We start from the raw sequence: 18,856 nt of genomic DNA, 5'->3' as shown, positions 1-18,856 counted from the left end.
TCACCAGAAACTTCTGTTCTCTACAGGGAGAAAAGGAACAAAGCAACGAACATTTCAAATGGGAAGATAAACGCAAATTTCCACTGGCAAAGGGAAGATAAAATTAGTATACATGATCTGGTACAAAATTTGATCACAAGTGATAAGTTCCTTGTGTCATAAAGTAATACCTCTAGTGCAGAAAAGCATCACATGTCAAAGAAAGTGATTGCAATCACCAAGGAAGGGGTCACAATCACTTTCTTTGACAACCTGCAAAACAGTATGTAAGCCCTGCAAAACCCCCAGTATCACATAACTGAACTAATTAACCTTCTTATTAACCACTGAGATAGTATTACTAACCAAATTTAAAATTGAGCTTCTTAGAGTTTCAATAATTTCTTTCTTCCCAATAATTTTTTACCATCAGATTAAAGGCAAACTACAAAAGTAGAAATCTACCTTAACCATCTCCCAATGAACTGTTTTACGATTCTTTCTTTCCTTTTGAGCATCAAAATATTAATGGCACTGCATCATGAAGAGCTTAGTAAGAACATAGTAAGCTAGTGATCTAACCACCATGGAAACAAAAAGAAGCCACAAAAGGAGGAAAAAATGCCTTTGAATTTTTCCTAGCAATCACTGACAATCTTCATCTGAACATATTTAGATTTTTAGTATCAATTCGAATTTGCCAACAACCTTTACTACAACCATATATGTCTACAATGTATTCAAAAGTTTCAGTCCAATCTAAAGACTTATCTATGAAAATATTTCTGAATCATTCCCTTTGGTAAAATGTAAATTTGAACATATTAATTGTGCATATATATAGAGATAGGAAAGAAAGAAGAAACCTCTGCAAATGCTATCATGAGTCACCCTGCAGCACTGAATATTACAGAAAACCACATTATCTGCTTGATCAACACATGCAAGGAATAGAACAAAAAAAAAATTCAAATTTCACATTTAACAATCTTCAGCAGGCCCAGAGTTAAATAGTATATTGAAAAACTTACACCTCTACAGAATAATTCAGGATTGCAAGCACACTGTTCAAGGGCTTCTACGAGAGCAGATAATTCAGGCTGCAACAACATCAAATAAACAAGGATAAGCAAATATACAGAATATATGATGCTTATGTTAACTCGAAACAATACAGTAACTGTAAGGAACAAATCAGGATCATTGACAATTTGTTCATCCATGCATGTATGCCTCCAATATTGTATTGACATGTAGTTGCACCAGGGCACATGCATAGAGAGAGCTATATTTAGAATTTTAAGTGGGGGCAAGATCTCTTTTTTGGATGCTTGGGGAAAGGAGGGCAATGAATGATCCTCAATGACTGAAAGAGAAAGGTTATACCTTGAGAATTGAGAAGGATCCTTGTGGAGACAGAAGGCAAAGTTTGCCAGGGCAAAAGAAGGGGATAGACAATAAACTATTTTTCTTTTTGAAAAGGGGCTGAACTGCAAATTAGCACGGTATCAGGATCCTTTTAGTCGGTTTTGTCTTCCGTTCAAATTCGACCATAAACACACACCCTTTCAAGATCAATATTCAAACTCAAAACTCACTTCTTTATTTTTCTACAACTAGTTGACCACTTCAGCTGTAAACTGGTTCATCTGTGTATGAGTGTGTATTAACTGTTAAGGAGAGAGAGAGAGAGAAAAAAAAAAGCTGAATGGGATGAAGCCCTACTTTGTCATTCATTCTTTGGAACTTTAGATCATTTTGTCCCTTTACTCAATTATATAAAAGATGTAATGAAATGGTGAACCAATAAGCTAAGGTCAACTTATTGTCTGCAATCAACCATGTTAACATATACGAAGCAATCAAAGATTCAACAATGGCTAACTAACAGAAACAAAACCAAATGAAGGGGGGGGGGGGGGGGGGGGGGCGAAGGATTATCTTATTTGGATAGGAAAGTAAAACAAAAACATTATAATACAGGAGACAAGATGTCCATCTAGGTCTAAAGATAAATTACCTTTGATGTGTCATTGCTTGCAAGCAAACACGTAAGAGTTTGAAGGACACCCAGAACCAAAGTCTCTCCATTAGCATCATCAAGGTTACCATTTAGTAAAGAGACAATGTGCAAAAAGCACTCTCCCTCATGAAACAAAGTCTGATAGGACTGAACAAAAAAAAAAGTTTACACTGGAACATTAATTAGAGTACAAAGAAAAGAGCATTAAGTCATTGAAAATGTAGCATTCGGGCAAAAAAGATAAAGAATTGACTGCTAAAGAGCCAGCTATAATATGTATATACATGCCAGGAAACTTTTCTAAAGATGATATCTTCATTTGAAGAAAAAAAAAAGACCATATTCTAGAGATTCGACCATCAATGTGGTCAAATGCTTTTTCAGGTTACCCACTAGAAACATCCCTTTATTACAAACAACCAGGATTCTGCATCCATTATTACCTGAATAAACAGTTAAGAGGTAATATAGCATGGCAATCAGGAGAAGCAAAATGTACTGCAGACCAACTGTCATGCTGATCAGAGCAATTTCATTCTTCCCTGCCTTCAGAAAGATAGGACTTTTTAAAGTGAAGGGTGGATGTGTGCCATTTCTAGATGCACTATCTGAAGATCAAGTAGATATGAGATTCACTAGCAAGACGTTGTCTAAAAAGAATTTAATCTAGAACATTAACTCATCAATAGGTAACCAAAATTTGTTAAAATTGTGTTATTTGGAAAACACAAAAATCTACCCATGCTAAAGCCAATATTATCAGAAAACATAAATACCTTGCACTAGAAATGGTTGGGAAAAAATTGGACTGCAGCAATATGACTCACTGCCTTCTGCATATCTATTCCTTTCCCACATGTAATTACTTTTGTTCATTTCTCCAGTTTCCAATATGATATATATATATATATATATATATATATATAATAGAGAATGAATTACCAGACCTTGAGATGGCTGATTTCACTTTAACAACCTACATTGTTTCTGCTTCAGAATAAAACTAATACTGGGATTATGGCATTTGTCCTGCAAGTCAAATTAAGCAAGAATGTTCAAGAGTAGACAGATACAATGTCAATTCATATCATTAGTAATAGAATCGTAATTACCTCTCTAGGAAGAGCCCTCATAATAGTTAGAGTAGTTATATCCAAAACATAATCACTTCCACACTTCTCAAACACGAAGCAGCTCTAACAAAATTACATTCACCAAAAGTTTCCATTTTCTACTTAGAGGCCGATCAATCCTAACAAAATCATAATCACCAAGAGTTTCCAGGAACTATGTTTATGTTCTAGACAAACAAAGGTCCAAGCTTTACTTACAGTGTTCATAATCGAGAGGTCTCAGAACTTCCCCTATAATCTGACCAACACTTTGAAGCGACTTCAAATCATCTTCAGTTTTCCCAAAATCGTTCTTAGCTCCTTGCAAGTTTTCTCGCACTGCAAAACCCGAAACATGCAATTCAGACCCAAACAAATTCCTCATACCATCTAAAATTTCCCAATTCACACAGAAACCCACTGCCTAGAAACTACATCAACCAAAATTAACAACTAGGGCACAAAATCGGCTGAATTGAAAATCGGAATCGAAACCCTAGACTAACAATTGAACAAATTGGGAACATTTGTAGTCGGATAGAAGAGGGTTTGGAGTGCAAATCTGATCTACGCGAACTTGGAGCTCCTTGTGCTGGAGTAACCTCTTTAGGTAATCGTTGATGGCGGTGCGACGTCGTACAGCATCCTCCGTCTCGGTCAAGGTCATCGTGGTGGTGCTGGGGTCTGAGAGGTTTTTGGGAGAAGAAGAAATCTGAGAGCATGAGGAGGGAAGTGAAACAACATCTTTTCTCTTCTAGTGGGTTTCAATTAAAGTGGGAAGTCGAAAATTTGGGGGAAGAGGGAAGTGAAATTTGGGAGGAGGGAATTGAAATTTGGGGAGGGAGCCAGCTCGCGCGCGAAGTGAAATTTGGGAGCATTGCAGTGAAACGCAGCATTAAACACGTCGGCTGTGTCGTTGAAATAATCTCCACCCTCTTAAAACTATTATTTACACGCTGAGTGTCCTTATAACCCTTCAAGGACTCCACACAAATTATGTGTCCTTGTTTGGTGTCCTTGTATCCCATAATTGTAGTAGTGCATCCAGTCATATTCGGATGGTGGATCTTTCCAGCAATCGTTTACATGGTGCAGTTTCATCTTCTTTTTTCCAAGAAGCTTGGAATGTGACTAGTTTCAGTGTCAGTAACAACACCTTTTCAGGTCCTATGCCATCCTCTATTTGTCATCCTTCTTCTTCCTCGTTACGACACCTTGATTTTTCCTTCAATAATTTCAATGGTAGTATATCTTTTGGATTAGGGAAGTGTTCCAAACTGCAGGTGTTCCGTGTTGGTTACAATTACCTGTCAGGATCGCTTCCAGAAGATATCTTTAATTCTACCATACTTGAAGAGATCTCACTACCTCGGAATTCATTGCATGGAGCAGTGAGTGATAGAATTTCCAACCTCACCAACCTTACAACCCTTGATCTCTCCTATAACCAATTGAGTGGCGTGCTCCCTCTCCATCTTGGGAAGCTCTCCAAGTTGAAACACATACTCCATGATTTCAACTCTCTGGAAGGTTCATTGCCCCTATCTCTGATGAATTGCACAAACCTCGTTGAACTACGTATGGGAACCAACAACTTGGGGAGTAATATCTCCATGCTCAATTTTTCCATACTTAGCCAACTTAGTAAACTTGACTTGCGGAAAAATAACTTCTTTGGTATCTTGCCAAGAAGCATCTACTCGTGCAAGTTCTTGAAAGCAATTCGAGTGAGCTACAATAATCTAGAGGTTCAAATACAGCCTGAAATTCTTTCATTGAAATCCCTGTCCTTCCTCTCACTTGGTTGGAACAAAGGTTTGACCAATGTGACAGGGGCAATGAAGATACTGATGGGTTGCAAATGTCTCCTAATGCTTTCCTTGGCATCTAGTTTTTTAGGTGAGGAAATGCCGAACGATGTTGAAATGGCGGATTTTAATGGATTTCAAAATCTTCGACTTTTAGATTTGAGTTCATGTAACCTTAGTGGTATAATTCCTTCATGGCTATCGAAGCTGAAAAAGTTATAGGGCTTGGTTCTGAATCACAACAGAATTACTGGCTCAATTTCAAGTTGGCTGGGGACTCTTCCAAGGCTGCAAACTTTAATGCTAGACTTCAACCAACTTTCTGGAGAATTTCCAAAGGAATTGTGCACACTTCCTATGTTAGTATCTGGACAAACTGCAGCTCAAGTAGGTCGTCCTTATTTTGACCTGCCTATTTACTACAGTCCTAGGGCTGATGCAAAACCTTTACATTAGAATTATATATTTTACCCATTTATATACCTAGGTCACAATTGCCTCAGTGGGAATATACCTATTGAGATTGGCCAATTGCTGCTTCTCCAACTGCTGGATCTTAGTGCTAACAACTTCTCCGGCAACATTCTCTAGCCTAAAGTACATGGAGACGCTGGATCTCTCCATGAACCATTTGTCTGGAAGAATCCCGGCATCATTCACAGGTCTTAATTTCTTATCAATGTCTCGTACAATAATCTCCAAGGGCCAATACCATCAAGCACTCAGCTCCAAAGTTTCAATGCTTCTGCATTTGAGGGGAATCTGAAACTTTGTGGTGCCCCACTTCCAAATAAATGTCAGACAACAACTGGTGCTGATGCACCAGATATGAGCACCCCGGATGCAGACGCTAGGGAGCATCAAATTCCTTGGTTTTATGTTTCTGTTGCACTTGGGTTCATTACTGGATTTTGGGGGGTCTGTGGTCCCTTGGTGCTTATGAGAAAGTGGAGGTATGCATATTACCATTTCAAAGACAATGTTCAAGACAGGTTCCATGTGATGATAGCAAAGTGTAGGGCAAGCATGAGAGAAAGTTTGTTTAGAAGTTAGATAGTAGACATAGTACTCTACTACTCTTATTGTAATAATCAAAATAAAACATTCCCACAAATTTTCATCGACAAGCATGAAATTTTCATGTATATTTACTTATACTTTATATAGTGTAGATCAGTGCCTGTAGTTGGCAGACAGAGGAAATAACAATACATTATTTCTTTTTGTGGCAACTAACAAGAAATTCATATGCACATATATTTGCTTCTGTGGTCCACTTGTGTGAAGAGAACTTGAGAGCAACAAGCATAAAATTCTTGCAACAGACAGAAGACATAGGCACACCTTATCCTTCTTCCAATTCCAACTCCATTTAATCCTTTCTACCTGCAACACCATTAAGGAAACTACATTAGTCCACCAAAGATTAGCATAATCTCGACTGGCACTTAAATAAAGTCTAGCATACAACAGACTGATAAAGTCTCCAGCGGAGTAATTCATTCAAGCCTAATCACACAAAGGAAGATGATAGGAGCCAAAAAAAAGAACTTTTGACTTTTAAATGGGAACATATTCTCCGGTGTAAATTTGGGTTAAAGAATTTTCTTCAAACAGAAAACAATCAGCTAAGAAGCTGGATGTTCATGCAAGAGCCTTCTACTCACAGCAAACAGCAACACGATATAGACAGTTTAGAGCTTACGAATTGCAAATTTGGTCTCGGTTTCACTTCAAAGGTATTCTTATCTACATATGAATATGTTCCCTTGAAAAATTTGCTGATTATGCATGCTGCCAAAGTTTATCAACTCAGAATTGTCTACTCAGTGTTTAATAAAGGATCAATGACTAAGTAACAATTTCAAGAACTATTGGCTTCATTTTTGTTTTTGTTTTTGTTTTTTTTTTGTGATAAGACTATCTGCTTAAATCACGGTTGAATTTTTTATTTATAAGAATATCTGCTCCACTATTTCTTGCTTAAAAAGGACAAAGGACATTGCAATTTCATTCTTTACTAAATGAACAATTAATTCAGGGAAACAATGGCCAATAGTACAAAGAACATAATGACACAACAAATATAATTTCACTAATCACTTAAACTTCCTAGACAGGGCACGAGATGGGGCCGATAACTTTTTTATCTTTTGGAGGGTAACAATGGGGCTGATAACTATCCTCCTAACCCCGAACTCACCCATATGAGCATTGGCCTTGAGAATTAGATCACAGATAAAGTGATAGTGTGATACCAAGTCAAATAGGATTCGACTATTTGAGCAACCGTTGCAATACATAGGTCAAGTGCCTTTCTATGGCCTTCATAAAAAAATGCACACAGACATACATGATGCAAGTATGAAACTTGAGATTCCAGACCTTCAGAAATGCAGGGTTGGAGTAAAACACCTACAAACTTCTCAAAGCAAGCAAGTTTTTGATTGGAAAGGAAAATGGATAAACTTCTTTTCATCATAACCTCAGAAATATGGAAACGAAAGACATAACATAGGTTCAACAAGATGATTTAGCAAATAATTCATCAGAATTCTCCAATTAAAAATTTAAAATGACTACAAAAATCTCTTGATCCTGAATTGTTGCTCTACATAACCTAAAAAACCAATCAAAAACATTATCTTCCTTTTCCTTTGTTTGATACTTTGATTTGGTTATCAAACACAAATGGCATAAACATTTCAGACAAGTTCAATCACTCAGAAGACCAGAATTTTTCAAACTTTCAAACTTCTTAACTAACAGAATATGAACATAATTAAAACCTAAGCTCATTCTCCATGTACAATAACAAATTTTGTACAAAAGAAACTCTGTCTTTAACTTGAAGTAGAAGTAAATGTTGGCTGTGGTTTCTTTGCTTATTTTGCCCAACTCTTCAAATTAAAATTAGAAATCTCAGAAACACAAAATCCAGTCTTTCCCATATAATTCACACTAAAACAGCAAAGGCATTATTTTTCTTTCGAAGTAAAAATCCAAATTTACCTCACATTGACTCCACACTAGCTCCTCCTCGGCAAGCCTTGCTCTTACATACAGGAACATCCTCGAACTGTTTAGCAGGCAATTTCTCGGACAGAGCCCCAACGTAAAACCCAACTGAATCAGACCCTTGTTCCATATGCATCCCCGTCACGGTAACCCAAATAAATAGCTTCTTGGCTTGAATCCCCGACACATCGGAAACAGAGCCGAAACTCAGCTTCCCTTTGATGTTCTTGTTGTAGTACACCAACTGATCAAAGTGAACATAACACGGGTTTTCGAGATAGATCTCGAAGGTTCCATCGTCGGAGAGAGTGTAGGATCTTACGTTGTCGGGTAACAGACCCCTTGGGAGGCCGTACTTGGGGAGGAGGTCATGGACGTCTGTGATTGATTGGAGCGAGGTGGATGGGCGGTTGGGGTTGGGTTTGAGGTCTCTGAGGGATTGAGATAATTGGCTTTCTGAGAAGAGGGATAGGAGTAGAAGGTAGAGAGAGATTTGGGTGATGAATGAGGCCATTGATGATGAGCTATAGGAGAAGAAGAGTGGTGGGAATTGACTTTGGGAAGAACAGGGGAACAGAAGCGAAGTAATTAAGATGAGTAGGGAAGGGTAAAGATGGGAAGAAAATTGTTTTCCAATAGTGAGCACTGCCGTATTATGATGTAAATTGTAAAAGACTTATTTATTTATTTTTTTCTTTAGTCAATTATATTTTACTAGAATCAAAATTTGGATCTCTCAAAAAAAAAAAAAAGAATCAAAATTTGGTTCTTTCTTTGTCATCTAAAATCGAAATGAAATGATACAGCAGAGAAAGTGAGTTGGGAAAAGGTTGGAGCTTTGGGTGTAAAGGTTGAGGCTTTCGGAGTTAAAGAGAAAGTGAGTCTACAGTAAGTAAGAACGAGTTTTGGAGGAAATGGGTGGAGAGGTGAAAGAGATAGCATTTTGTAGAAGAAGATTATGAAGAAAGAAAGGCCTGATCGACCAAATTTCTTTATGGGTTTCAAATCCCCAACTGAGAATTCTTGGATTGATTGTGTTTTCACTAGAGGGAATATTTTTATTATTATTTTTTCCTGGGAATTTGGTGCGGTGAGATTCCATTCCTTGTGTGGAGGTTGAGATTTGATCTTGCTAGAAGCCTAGAAATAGTGAAAAGAAGTGTCAAGGAATATAGCAAAAGAAGATTAGTTTTTGTTGCTGTTTGTGTTTTAGAATAATGATGATCTAAATTATTCAGACGACGTAATTCTTCATTGTAATGCATATTAGCTAAGCTACATGTTTCGATACTTTTCTCTGTAAAAACATTGCTTTTTGTTTTGAATTGATTGTTAATCAATAAGACTATACGTGCTTTATATAAAAATAATGAAATATTAAATAAATGTTGTAAAATGAAAGCAAAAGTGTTTCAGAAAAAGAAAGAGTTTGGACGCATGGAGATAGAGTGTGTCTATTCATCTTACCATGAGGGGGTTTATATAGAAGTACATGATGTATACAAATAGGCAACGTTTAATAGCAACGTCAATTACTCCTGTTCACAATCTTATTCATCACTAATCTATAGTGAAAGACATATATGACTCTCCATCTATTTACATGATATTAGTCATAACTATTTACAACACTCCCCTTTGGATATTTCATGTTAATAGTGTTGCCTAGGCTGAGCGCTTCTAAGTTGCCTCATCAAAAACCTTGCCAAGTAATAAAAACCCTGTGGGAGAAAAACAACATTGGTCGAAGGAGAAAAAGAGCACAACGTGAGTGAATGTGGAGTAGTCATATCACAATAGAGATAGGTTAAGTCTTCTTATCAGCATCATAAGTATATAGTATGTCCACGAGAGGGATGCATTAGAGTTGCTACACCAAAACCTTGCCCGGTAAACCCAGTGGGAGAAACCCGTGGTCGAAGGGAAAAGATGAGCAAATGCATATATGTCAAATCAAAGCATCTTCAGGATGTACTATAATTGGGGTAACCATGCTAAAGATGTGCCTCGTTAAAACCTTGCCAAGTAACAAAACCCAGTGGGACAAAATAACCCTGGACGAAGGACAAAAAGAGTACACGATGGTCAAGTGGGTATGCTTCAGGATACTCCCCCTGATTTCGACTCCCCCTGAAAATTACATGTTAGGTAATTCAGATAGTTTATGTAGACCAATATCTTGAACATACTTTTGGAATGTATACTTTGGTAGTGACTTGGTGAAAAGGTCTGCATGACTGTCTTCAGATCAAATCTGCTTAACTTCAATCTTCGGATGCTCCTGTTGTTGCTAATTGAAGGAGAACTTTGGTGTAATATGTTTGGTGTTGTCTCCTTTGATGAAACTCGTCTTTATTTGCTCTATGTAAGCAGCATTATCCTCGTAGATAATGGTTGGTTCATCAGTGGTGGAATGCAGTCCACATGTGCTTCGAACATGCTTTGTAACGGCTCTTAGCCATGTACATTCACATACTGCTTCGTAAAGAGCTAGTATCTCAGCATGATTCGAAGAGGTAGCAATAAGTGTCTATTTCGTAGACCTCCAAGAAATTGTAGTATTCCCAATGGTAAAGACATAACCAGTTTGGAAACGTGCCTTGTGCGGGTCTGATAGATAGTCTATATCAGCTTATCCAACAAGGCGAGCATCATTCCGAGGATTAAGGGGGTTTGATCCATTCCTTGATGCGTAGGGATAGAATAAGCCCATATCCACTGTACCTGTAAGGTAGTGAAAAATGTCTTTTATGCCATTCTGGTGGCGGCGTGTTAGCGCAGAGCTATATCTAGCTAACAAGTTCACATCGAATGGGATGTCCTGTCTAAGGCATTGAGCCAAGTACAATAATGCGCTTATTGCACTTAAATATGGGACTTCTGGCGCCAATATCTCTTCGTTATCATCTGCAGGACAATACAGTTCTTTCTAGACTTCTGATGACCATGGGTGTGCTTGCTTTTATCTTCATTAAAGCGTCTTAACATCTTCTAGATGTAATTTGGTTAATGGACCAAAATTTCATATGCACTTGTCCTCGAGTTTCAGGTCGAAACAATAATTTTTTTTCCAAGGCCTTTCATCTCAAATTCCAACTTCAGGTGCTTTGCGGTTTCCTTGATTTCTTCAGGAATATCAATCAAATTCATGTCTTTGACATAGAACGCATAATTGCAAACTCGAAACTTGTTTCCTTAATAAACACGTAAGGGCATAGTTTATTATTCACATATCCCATCCCGATCAAATATTCACTTAGACAGTTATACCACCGCCATCTAGATTTTTTCAATCTATAAAGTAAACGCCTCAAAACTAATGGAGAGCGTGTTCCGTGGTCTAGAACTATTTGCATCGGGTGTCATAAGTCCTTCAGGAACTTTCATGTATATCTGTGTATTGTGATCCCCATAGAGATAAGCTGCGACTACATTCATAAGCTGCATATTCAGTTTTTCAGAAACTACCAAACTAATAAGGTAGCGGAACGTTATGACATCCATTACGGGAGAATACGCCTCCTCGTAATCAATCACAGGGCGTTGAGAAAATTCTTGTGCCACTAGATGAGCCTTGTGTATCACAATCTCGTTTTTCTCATTACGCTTCCTTACAAATACACATTTAAATTCTACGGGTTTAACATGGGGGGGGGGGTGTAGAAATAACAGGTCCAAACACCTTTCTCTTTGTCAAGGAATCTAATTTGACCTAGATTGTTTATTCCTTGTTAGCCAGTCTTTTTTTCATTGATATTGATCAACAAAGTAAGGTTCGAGGTCATCGCATATTATAGATTCGGTGGCCACCGTAAATACTAATATATCATCGATGATAATCTCAACTCGATTCCAAATCTCACTAAATTTACCGAGTTTCTCTATTCTCGGGAGTGGGTTCAAATATTAGAGCGTCCCCCAACATTGTCTCTTCTAAGACAGACCCATAATCCGGATTTATCTCATGAGATGGATCGTTTTGAGATTGCGATGTTAAGAGGATTCATTTGTGCCAAGTTTACCCTCTTCTGGGGATAAGAATCTTCGAACCTAATGGTCCATCTCGCTTCTGGGCAGGGACATATGACTGGTTAGCCGCCATGGTCGTACCTCGTCCATCTAGGACGACATATCCTACAGGGATGTCTATCCTTGCAGGCACATTTGCGGCAGGTATATATGATCTCGTCACTTTAGCTAGATCAGAGAAACTGTCGGCATATTGTATTGTATACTCTATAGATCTAGAATTATTCGCACTTCAGTATTTTCATGTGGTTTGGGGATCATGATGAAACATAGTGGGGACATTTCATGTTAGTTCACGCCGTTCATCAGGAACGGTGACGTTCTTATCTCCCCTTAACGGTGGGAAAACTGTCTCATTAAAGTAACAATCCGCAAATCAAGCGGTAAAGAGATCGCCTGTCAAGGGCTCCAAAGAGCAAATAATAGATGAGATTCATAATCGACATACATGCCCATCCTTGGTTGAGGACCCAATTTTGTACATTGTGACTGCATAATTGGCACGTGGACTGCATACCCAAATGCGCGTAAGTGCGAAACATCAGGTTCGTACCCAGTCACCAGCTGTAACGCGGAGTAAGGTTGGGTAGCAGTGAGCCTCAACGGGACCAACATAGCTGCATGCAAGATTGCATAGCCTCACCCAAAAACTAGAAGCTTGGTGCGCATTACCAAAATTCTATTTGCGAGACCGTCTTGGGTGTGAACATAGGGAACTATATCTTCAGCATCAATCCCAAGGGATATGCAATAATCATCGAAAGACTTTGATGTAAACTCTCCGGTATTATCAAGTCTTATAGACTTTATGGGATAATCAGAGTGGTGAACCCTCAATTTCATGATCTGGGTGAGAGTTTAGCAAAAGCAGAGTTTTCTTGCAGACAATAGTGTAACATGTGATCACTTTGTCGATATATCAACCAAAACCATTAATATTTAACTGGTCCACATGGTGGTTGGATATGTCCACAAATTTTCCTTGCATTCTGTGCAGAAAAATGGTGGTGTATGTACTAGTCTTTGCATATGATGGTCTAGTATTAAATATTATTAATTAATATGGCTTAGTGTATCATTATATACAAGACCCTTATTCAGAAGGGGATGCACCTGCGATGAATTGAGGATATGGTGCATCATACTTTGACCTGGGTGTCCCAAACGGTCATGCCATAGCAAGTAGTTGCTTGAATTAGTTAGCTTCTAGCTAACAGATTTCAATTTCTCCAATGTACGCTTCTGGCCACACACTTTGGAGGTTATGCAAAGATATTACACTCATTTTTCTCAATGGTTTCAGCGTGATAACCGTTGGTTCGAATATCCTTAATACTCAATAACGTTCTTCTGGAACGTGAAGATTATAAGGCCTCATTAATGGTAGGTTCAATACCATTGGACAACATATAGTGGGTTTTGCCATAACCTTCTATCAGGTTGGATTGGCCTGATACAGTTGTCACAGAGGTATAAATAGACAATAAGTTTGAAAAATATCTTCGATCTGGGAGTATGGTGTGCATAATAGCACTTTCAACCAGACAACAAACTTCCCCACAGAATATGCCTATTCATTTATTTAATTCAATGGATCACATGTATGAATAAGTTTATTGAATTAAATATATTCGAACATAACCACATTTCTATAATCCAAAATAATTGAAAAACATAAATCACCAAAATCCAAAGATGTTTTATTCATTAAGATGAAATAGATATGACATAAGGGGCCAATTATACCCATGTCTTCGAGTTCTAATCCTCGGTATGTTCATTTACTTCCCGAAAATCCATGATCTCTAGTGTGGAATAGATAGAAAATGATCCTTCAATAAAGTTGGTATTCCGAGTTCCGCTACCGGCGTAATACTCATCTACTGCTTAGGCTATCGCACAACAGGTGCGGGACCAGCAGTCAATTCCTCCACATCGATAACAAAGATCATGCTGATTCTGGTGGCAGCGGGCCGGACCAGTGTTCCTTTCAACTCGGACTTGCTGAGTTATGGCATCATGGTTCCTACCACATGGGCCTTGGCCATGTGGAGCCTGATTACATGGCCTCTTGGGCTTTGGCCAAGTGGCAGACCGTCATATGGGCTAATTTCGTTCTGCCAATGTCTTGCTTCAAGCAAGAAAATGGTCATTTGATCTTGAAAGTGCTCTTCTAGAGCGACCCAAAGAGTCTGTGTATCCTCTTCATCGGATACTCAACTTAGAGTGCTTTCTCCATATGTTTCTTTATGAAAATTATGGCACTCATATTAAAAGCCTCAATGATGATATTGTTAGCATTGATTGTTGATCTCATCTTCTTTGCAGTCAGATGAATTTTCACATCTTGAGTTCACTTTAGATAGTTTCTTCTGGAGACCTCCAAAGCAACAAAGTCAAACATGTTGAGATTTGACATTTCTTACAGGAAAGGAACAAATAATATTAGTGCTTTGGGTAATATCATCCATAAGCAAGTAATGAGAACTTCAGGTTCTATAACATGGTATGAAAAATCGAATTAGACATGTAAAATCTACTGGTTTTATCATGTGTGGTGAATTTATGAAAGAAACTTCAAGTTTCTTAAATGGCAATATCGAAACTACAAGTTCGATTTATGTATGAACTACTGGTTCATTTAGAACTTCTAGTTCATTAGGTACCTGCATTTTCTACACATATATTCTAGTGCGAAAATTTAGACAAGTAACATAAAAATATTGAATAAAGTAAATTGTAATAATATCTCACAAATTGGATAAATGGAAATCATAAATCAATTGAGATATTAATTTCATGCTAGTAATATAACAGATTAATTATCACACAATTATGTAAATAAATGCTTCTAGCAATTAATTACACATATTAGATATGGAGAATCTATTTACAATATGAAATTATTTTCCTTTTATTTTTGATTCTGCTGGACCAAAGAAGGAGTAGGCTTGATAGTGAAGCCTATCGAGCTTAGTCTGCGGGCTCGTGACCTAGGCTTTCATGCGCTAGTCAAAGAGTATGTGAGGCCTGCTGGGCTCAAACTGGTCTGTCAAAGAATGAAAAGCTATTAGTCTACCCTTTTGGTAACTCCAATTGAATTGATTAATAAAGCCACAAATTGGCTTTCCAAGACCACAACTTAATTGATAATTAAGTTGGCCATGATTGTGGCCACCTTCACCATGACGTCCAGTAGCATGGCCAAAGCTTAATTGATGATAGTAAGGTGGGCCATGCCTCAATTGATAATTAAGTGGATCATGCTTTTGACCCCTTGCATAGCCATGACGTTCAGTAGCATGATCATAATTAAATAGATAATTATGCATCTGCTTCTGGTTATTAAGGGGCTGAACCGGGGCACTATCATGCCCCCCAGGCATCTGATCAGTAGCCATGTATTTGGCCTGATCAGTGGAGAAATTAGATATTTGTTTAGAGACAATTATATTGTCAGAAGAAGAATCTCGTGGATCATCTTCTCCATGCATAGCCTCTATGTAAGGCTGTGACTCATCAGTGAGGCATTTAGGTTTATTGCCACCTGTAGGCAATTCAACCTCAGATACAACTTCCTCGTGTGCAGATTCTTGACTTTCCAATTCGCCTTGCTATGAACCGACTTGAGTGGCCAAGTTGGAACCTTCTTTGCGCAAGGTCGCGCACTCCGATGAGGTTTGCTTGTTTTGGTTCGGGATGGCCTCCATGGCTTGCTTTTGTCACAAACTCTGCTCATCAGCGATATCTCTAGCATGTGCCCTTACTGCATTCTCTGACTGTGCAATTTGTAGCCTGGTATCCTCAGCACGCTGGGCAATGCGCTCGTCCAGTTCCCGTATGAGCTGGTTTGTCCTTGCGATTTCCCTGTTGAAGTCAGCAGCTACCTTTTTACGATGTCTCTCGTTATTCTCCATGATGATCGCGAGCTTTTCCTCGAAAGTCGCTCCCTCTGGAATAGGCTTCGGAACGAAGGCCTCTCTTGTCGTAGTGTCGCCAATGGTGGCAACATTGGCCATCTTTTCAATTTAGGAGTTCCTTCGGTAAAGATATTCCCCTGGCATCCCAATGATGGTGAATACAAAAGACTCTAGTGTGGTCCCTCCAGGTGTGCCAAAATGTTTGGCTCCAAAACTAGTTGGCGTACAAACTGTCTCTTTTGAGAGTGTGCGCAGATGTGCTAGCACCGTGGGGTGCAGTTGTCGGGAATCCCTTGACCTGACTTCTTGAATCAAGCGTTGTGGACGAGGAGAGCACCAACCTCGTCACAAGGTTCTTTTCTCTGCCTTCTCGAAAAAGACTTCTTGCCTTATGGGTAAGGGCTTTGATTGTGATCTCTTCGCGTCACCGAATCGATACTCAACGTTGTAGGTTGAGCAGAACAATCACTGGGAAGTTCTGAGAAAGCACAGGTTTTGCTAAAGCATGACTTTAGCTTTGCTGGGTTGCGAGGGCGTTACCCTTGCTTCGCTAGTGGTATCGGTGGCAGTGATACTGGCAGTCGGCTCCTGGGGACACTAGGACTGGAAGTACGGTCGCCGGGTTTCAACTAGGTTGAAGGTTTGCTCCTAGGCGGCCTGATAATCTATGCTATTAGTTGAGTTGAGAGTTGTTGTTGTGTCTTCTATATCGTCTTTAGCCTCTATATATAGGCTGCCCGTAGATTCTCCTTCCTAATAGGAATAAAATACTATATTTTAGGCCACAGTTATTGGCCTTGAATAAAATCAAAACTCTAAATAGTTTTGATAGCTATCATAGGCAATAAGAGATTAACTCTGTCGTACCTAGAATGTAGGTAATGTTAATTGCCTTTTGGAGTCTTTGACATAATCTTTTTGAATGCAGTAGGATATGCACATATATTAATTGCGAATATATCGTAGCGAGGACTCTGTAGCTTGCGGCATGCAATCATGTATGGTACTGAAAGAATAAGGGATGACACAATTAAGGATAGTTATCCTTCCATCCGCTCCACGTCCACTACACATTAATTGCATGGATAGCTTTGATTCCTTATATATATATATATATATATATATATTGATAGCGAAGGCTGATGGCCTTCCTTAATTGTCTTTCCATGCTGAGCTACCATATATGCATTACATATTTGTTCCTTCATTATTGCAATTTAAGGATGATTGATTCCTTCCATACGCTGCACGTGCATGCCATCTTAATTGCATGGGATACTTGGTCAACTTGATATTCGCGAGCAAACCAACATGATCGCGCTCGCGTGCTTGATTATATATCTCCGCAATGACTCATATGCACGTATCTTTAATTGCATGTATATATACATCCCTTTGATTCCTTAATCAATAAGAGCCCCTGCTTTTACGTCCACAACTTTCCCTCATGCTCAATCTTGGTAAGCAAACCAACTATCCTTAATTATCAAATATTTGATAATTAATAGTAGATCAAGGAATATTCAGATTTGCTTCAAGATTGCTTGGCTTCCAAGTAGACTTTATTTAGCATCTAAGCAATATTTTCCGAACTTGTCGGAAATAAATAGCTTGGACCACCGATATTGGCCGGGTTTTTCCGAGTCCCCTTCATCGGGAAAAAATGTTAATTTTTGATTCAAACAGTTCTTTCTTCTTTTTTTATTTTATTTTATTTTTTTAAGCCCAATTTTATTTCAAAGGCCTCACATTTTAGTTCTTTATTTATCTAATTATTTACTTATTTTTCAGTAGTTATGAATACAAATATTTTGGTCAAAATAACCTTTACTTGAGGAGATTGAGACCAAAGTATATATGTTTATTGATTTTTATAACATTTAAGGGACAAAAGACATAAACCCGTAGCATCGCGCGCGGGCTTCATGTCTAGTGATTTCACTATTCATCTAAACTTCCTATAGACGGCAGAAGATGGGGCCGATTACTTTTTTTGGTCTTTTGGAAATGGAGCTGATAACGTTCCTCCTGAATTTTTTTTTTTTTTTTTTTTTTTTTTTTTGGTCTTTTGGAAATGGAGCTGATAACGTTCCTCCTGAATTGAACCCACACATACTGAACAATTAGATCATGGAAAAAGGATTAGAGCAACCATTGCAAGACATAGGTCAAGTGCCAAGATTAAAATTGCCTCCCAAAATTAAAATTCCCGATAATTGCTCTTTTCGTACTCTAAATTGGGAATCCATTGATCATGTTTTTCTCCACTGTCCCTATTCGTCTGAACTCTGAAAATCATTATCCTGTTTTATTCCTAACATTCCTTCTATCAGATGCTATCTTTCCTTGGCTTCTTTCTGACTGATCAATCATATTAATAGAGTGCCTTGGAGAATCTTCACTCTTTTGGAAGATATTAGCTAGTCATCTTTCCGCTTATTTTGTCAATCCTTCCCTCACATTGACTCAACAGTAGCAGGCAATTTCTTGGAAAGAGCCCCAACGTAAAACTCAATGAATCAGACCTTGTTCCATACGCATCCCTGTCACGGAAACCCAAAGAAATAGCTTCTTGGCTTGAATCCCCGACACATCGGTAACAGAGTCGAAACTCAGCTTTCCTTGAATGTTCTTGTTCACTAGATGTAGTACACCAACTAATCAAAGTGAACATAATTCAACTGATCAAGGCACAATTCGTTTTTTTCTTAAAAAAAATTCTTCTTTGTTTTTTTATTATTTTTATTTTTTTCAATATTAAGGCTATGTACTCTCTAAGTTAACAGTGACCAGTAGATAATTATATGAGCAAAGGAAGACAAGCTGAAAATGATGGCCTCTATCTTTCTTAGCCGTTCGGACTGGGTTATGGACTTGCTGATACTCCTGGGAACCTATGCATGTGGTCATCAATTAAAGTGGCAATGCTGATCGACCTCATTTTAGTTCAATATAAATACATGAGTG

At 38.3% G+C, this 18,856-nt stretch overlaps 1 protein-coding gene and 1 long non-coding RNA gene across 2 annotated transcripts; one reads left to right on the top strand and one right to left on the bottom strand.

Moving 5' to 3' along the window:
• The first annotated feature begins 4,172 nt into the window (after positions 1 to 4,172).
• Positions 4,173 to 5,144, top strand: LOC112164405 (receptor-like protein 2). The gene has a single exon (XM_024300599.1). It carries the CDS (start codon positions 4,173 to 4,175, stop codon positions 5,142 to 5,144), a length of 972 nt encoding a protein of 323 aa, XP_024156367.1.
• Positions 5,145 to 5,976: 832 nt separating this feature from the next.
• Positions 5,977 to 8,534, bottom strand: LOC112165891. The gene is made up of 2 exons (XR_002923052.2): positions 7,935 to 8,534; positions 5,977 to 6,308 (listed from the first exon to the last, which is right to left on the bottom strand). It is a non-coding gene; the product is annotated as an uncharacterized LOC112165891 (long non-coding RNA).
• Positions 8,535 to 18,856: the final 10,322 nt, after the last annotated feature.

Source organism: Rosa chinensis, chromosome 5 (genome assembly GCF_002994745.2).
Source record: "Rosa chinensis cultivar Old Blush chromosome 5, RchiOBHm-V2, whole genome shotgun sequence".
Taxonomy (NCBI): Eukaryota; Viridiplantae; Streptophyta; class Magnoliopsida; order Rosales; family Rosaceae; genus Rosa; species Rosa chinensis.
This window is presented reverse-complemented; position numbering and strand designations above follow the sequence as displayed.

Coding starts and splice junctions, on each gene's coding strand:
- LOC112164405 (XM_024300599.1), top strand. CDS start 4,173: ATGGTGGATCTTTCCAGCAATCGTTTACATGGTGCAGTTTCATCTTCT.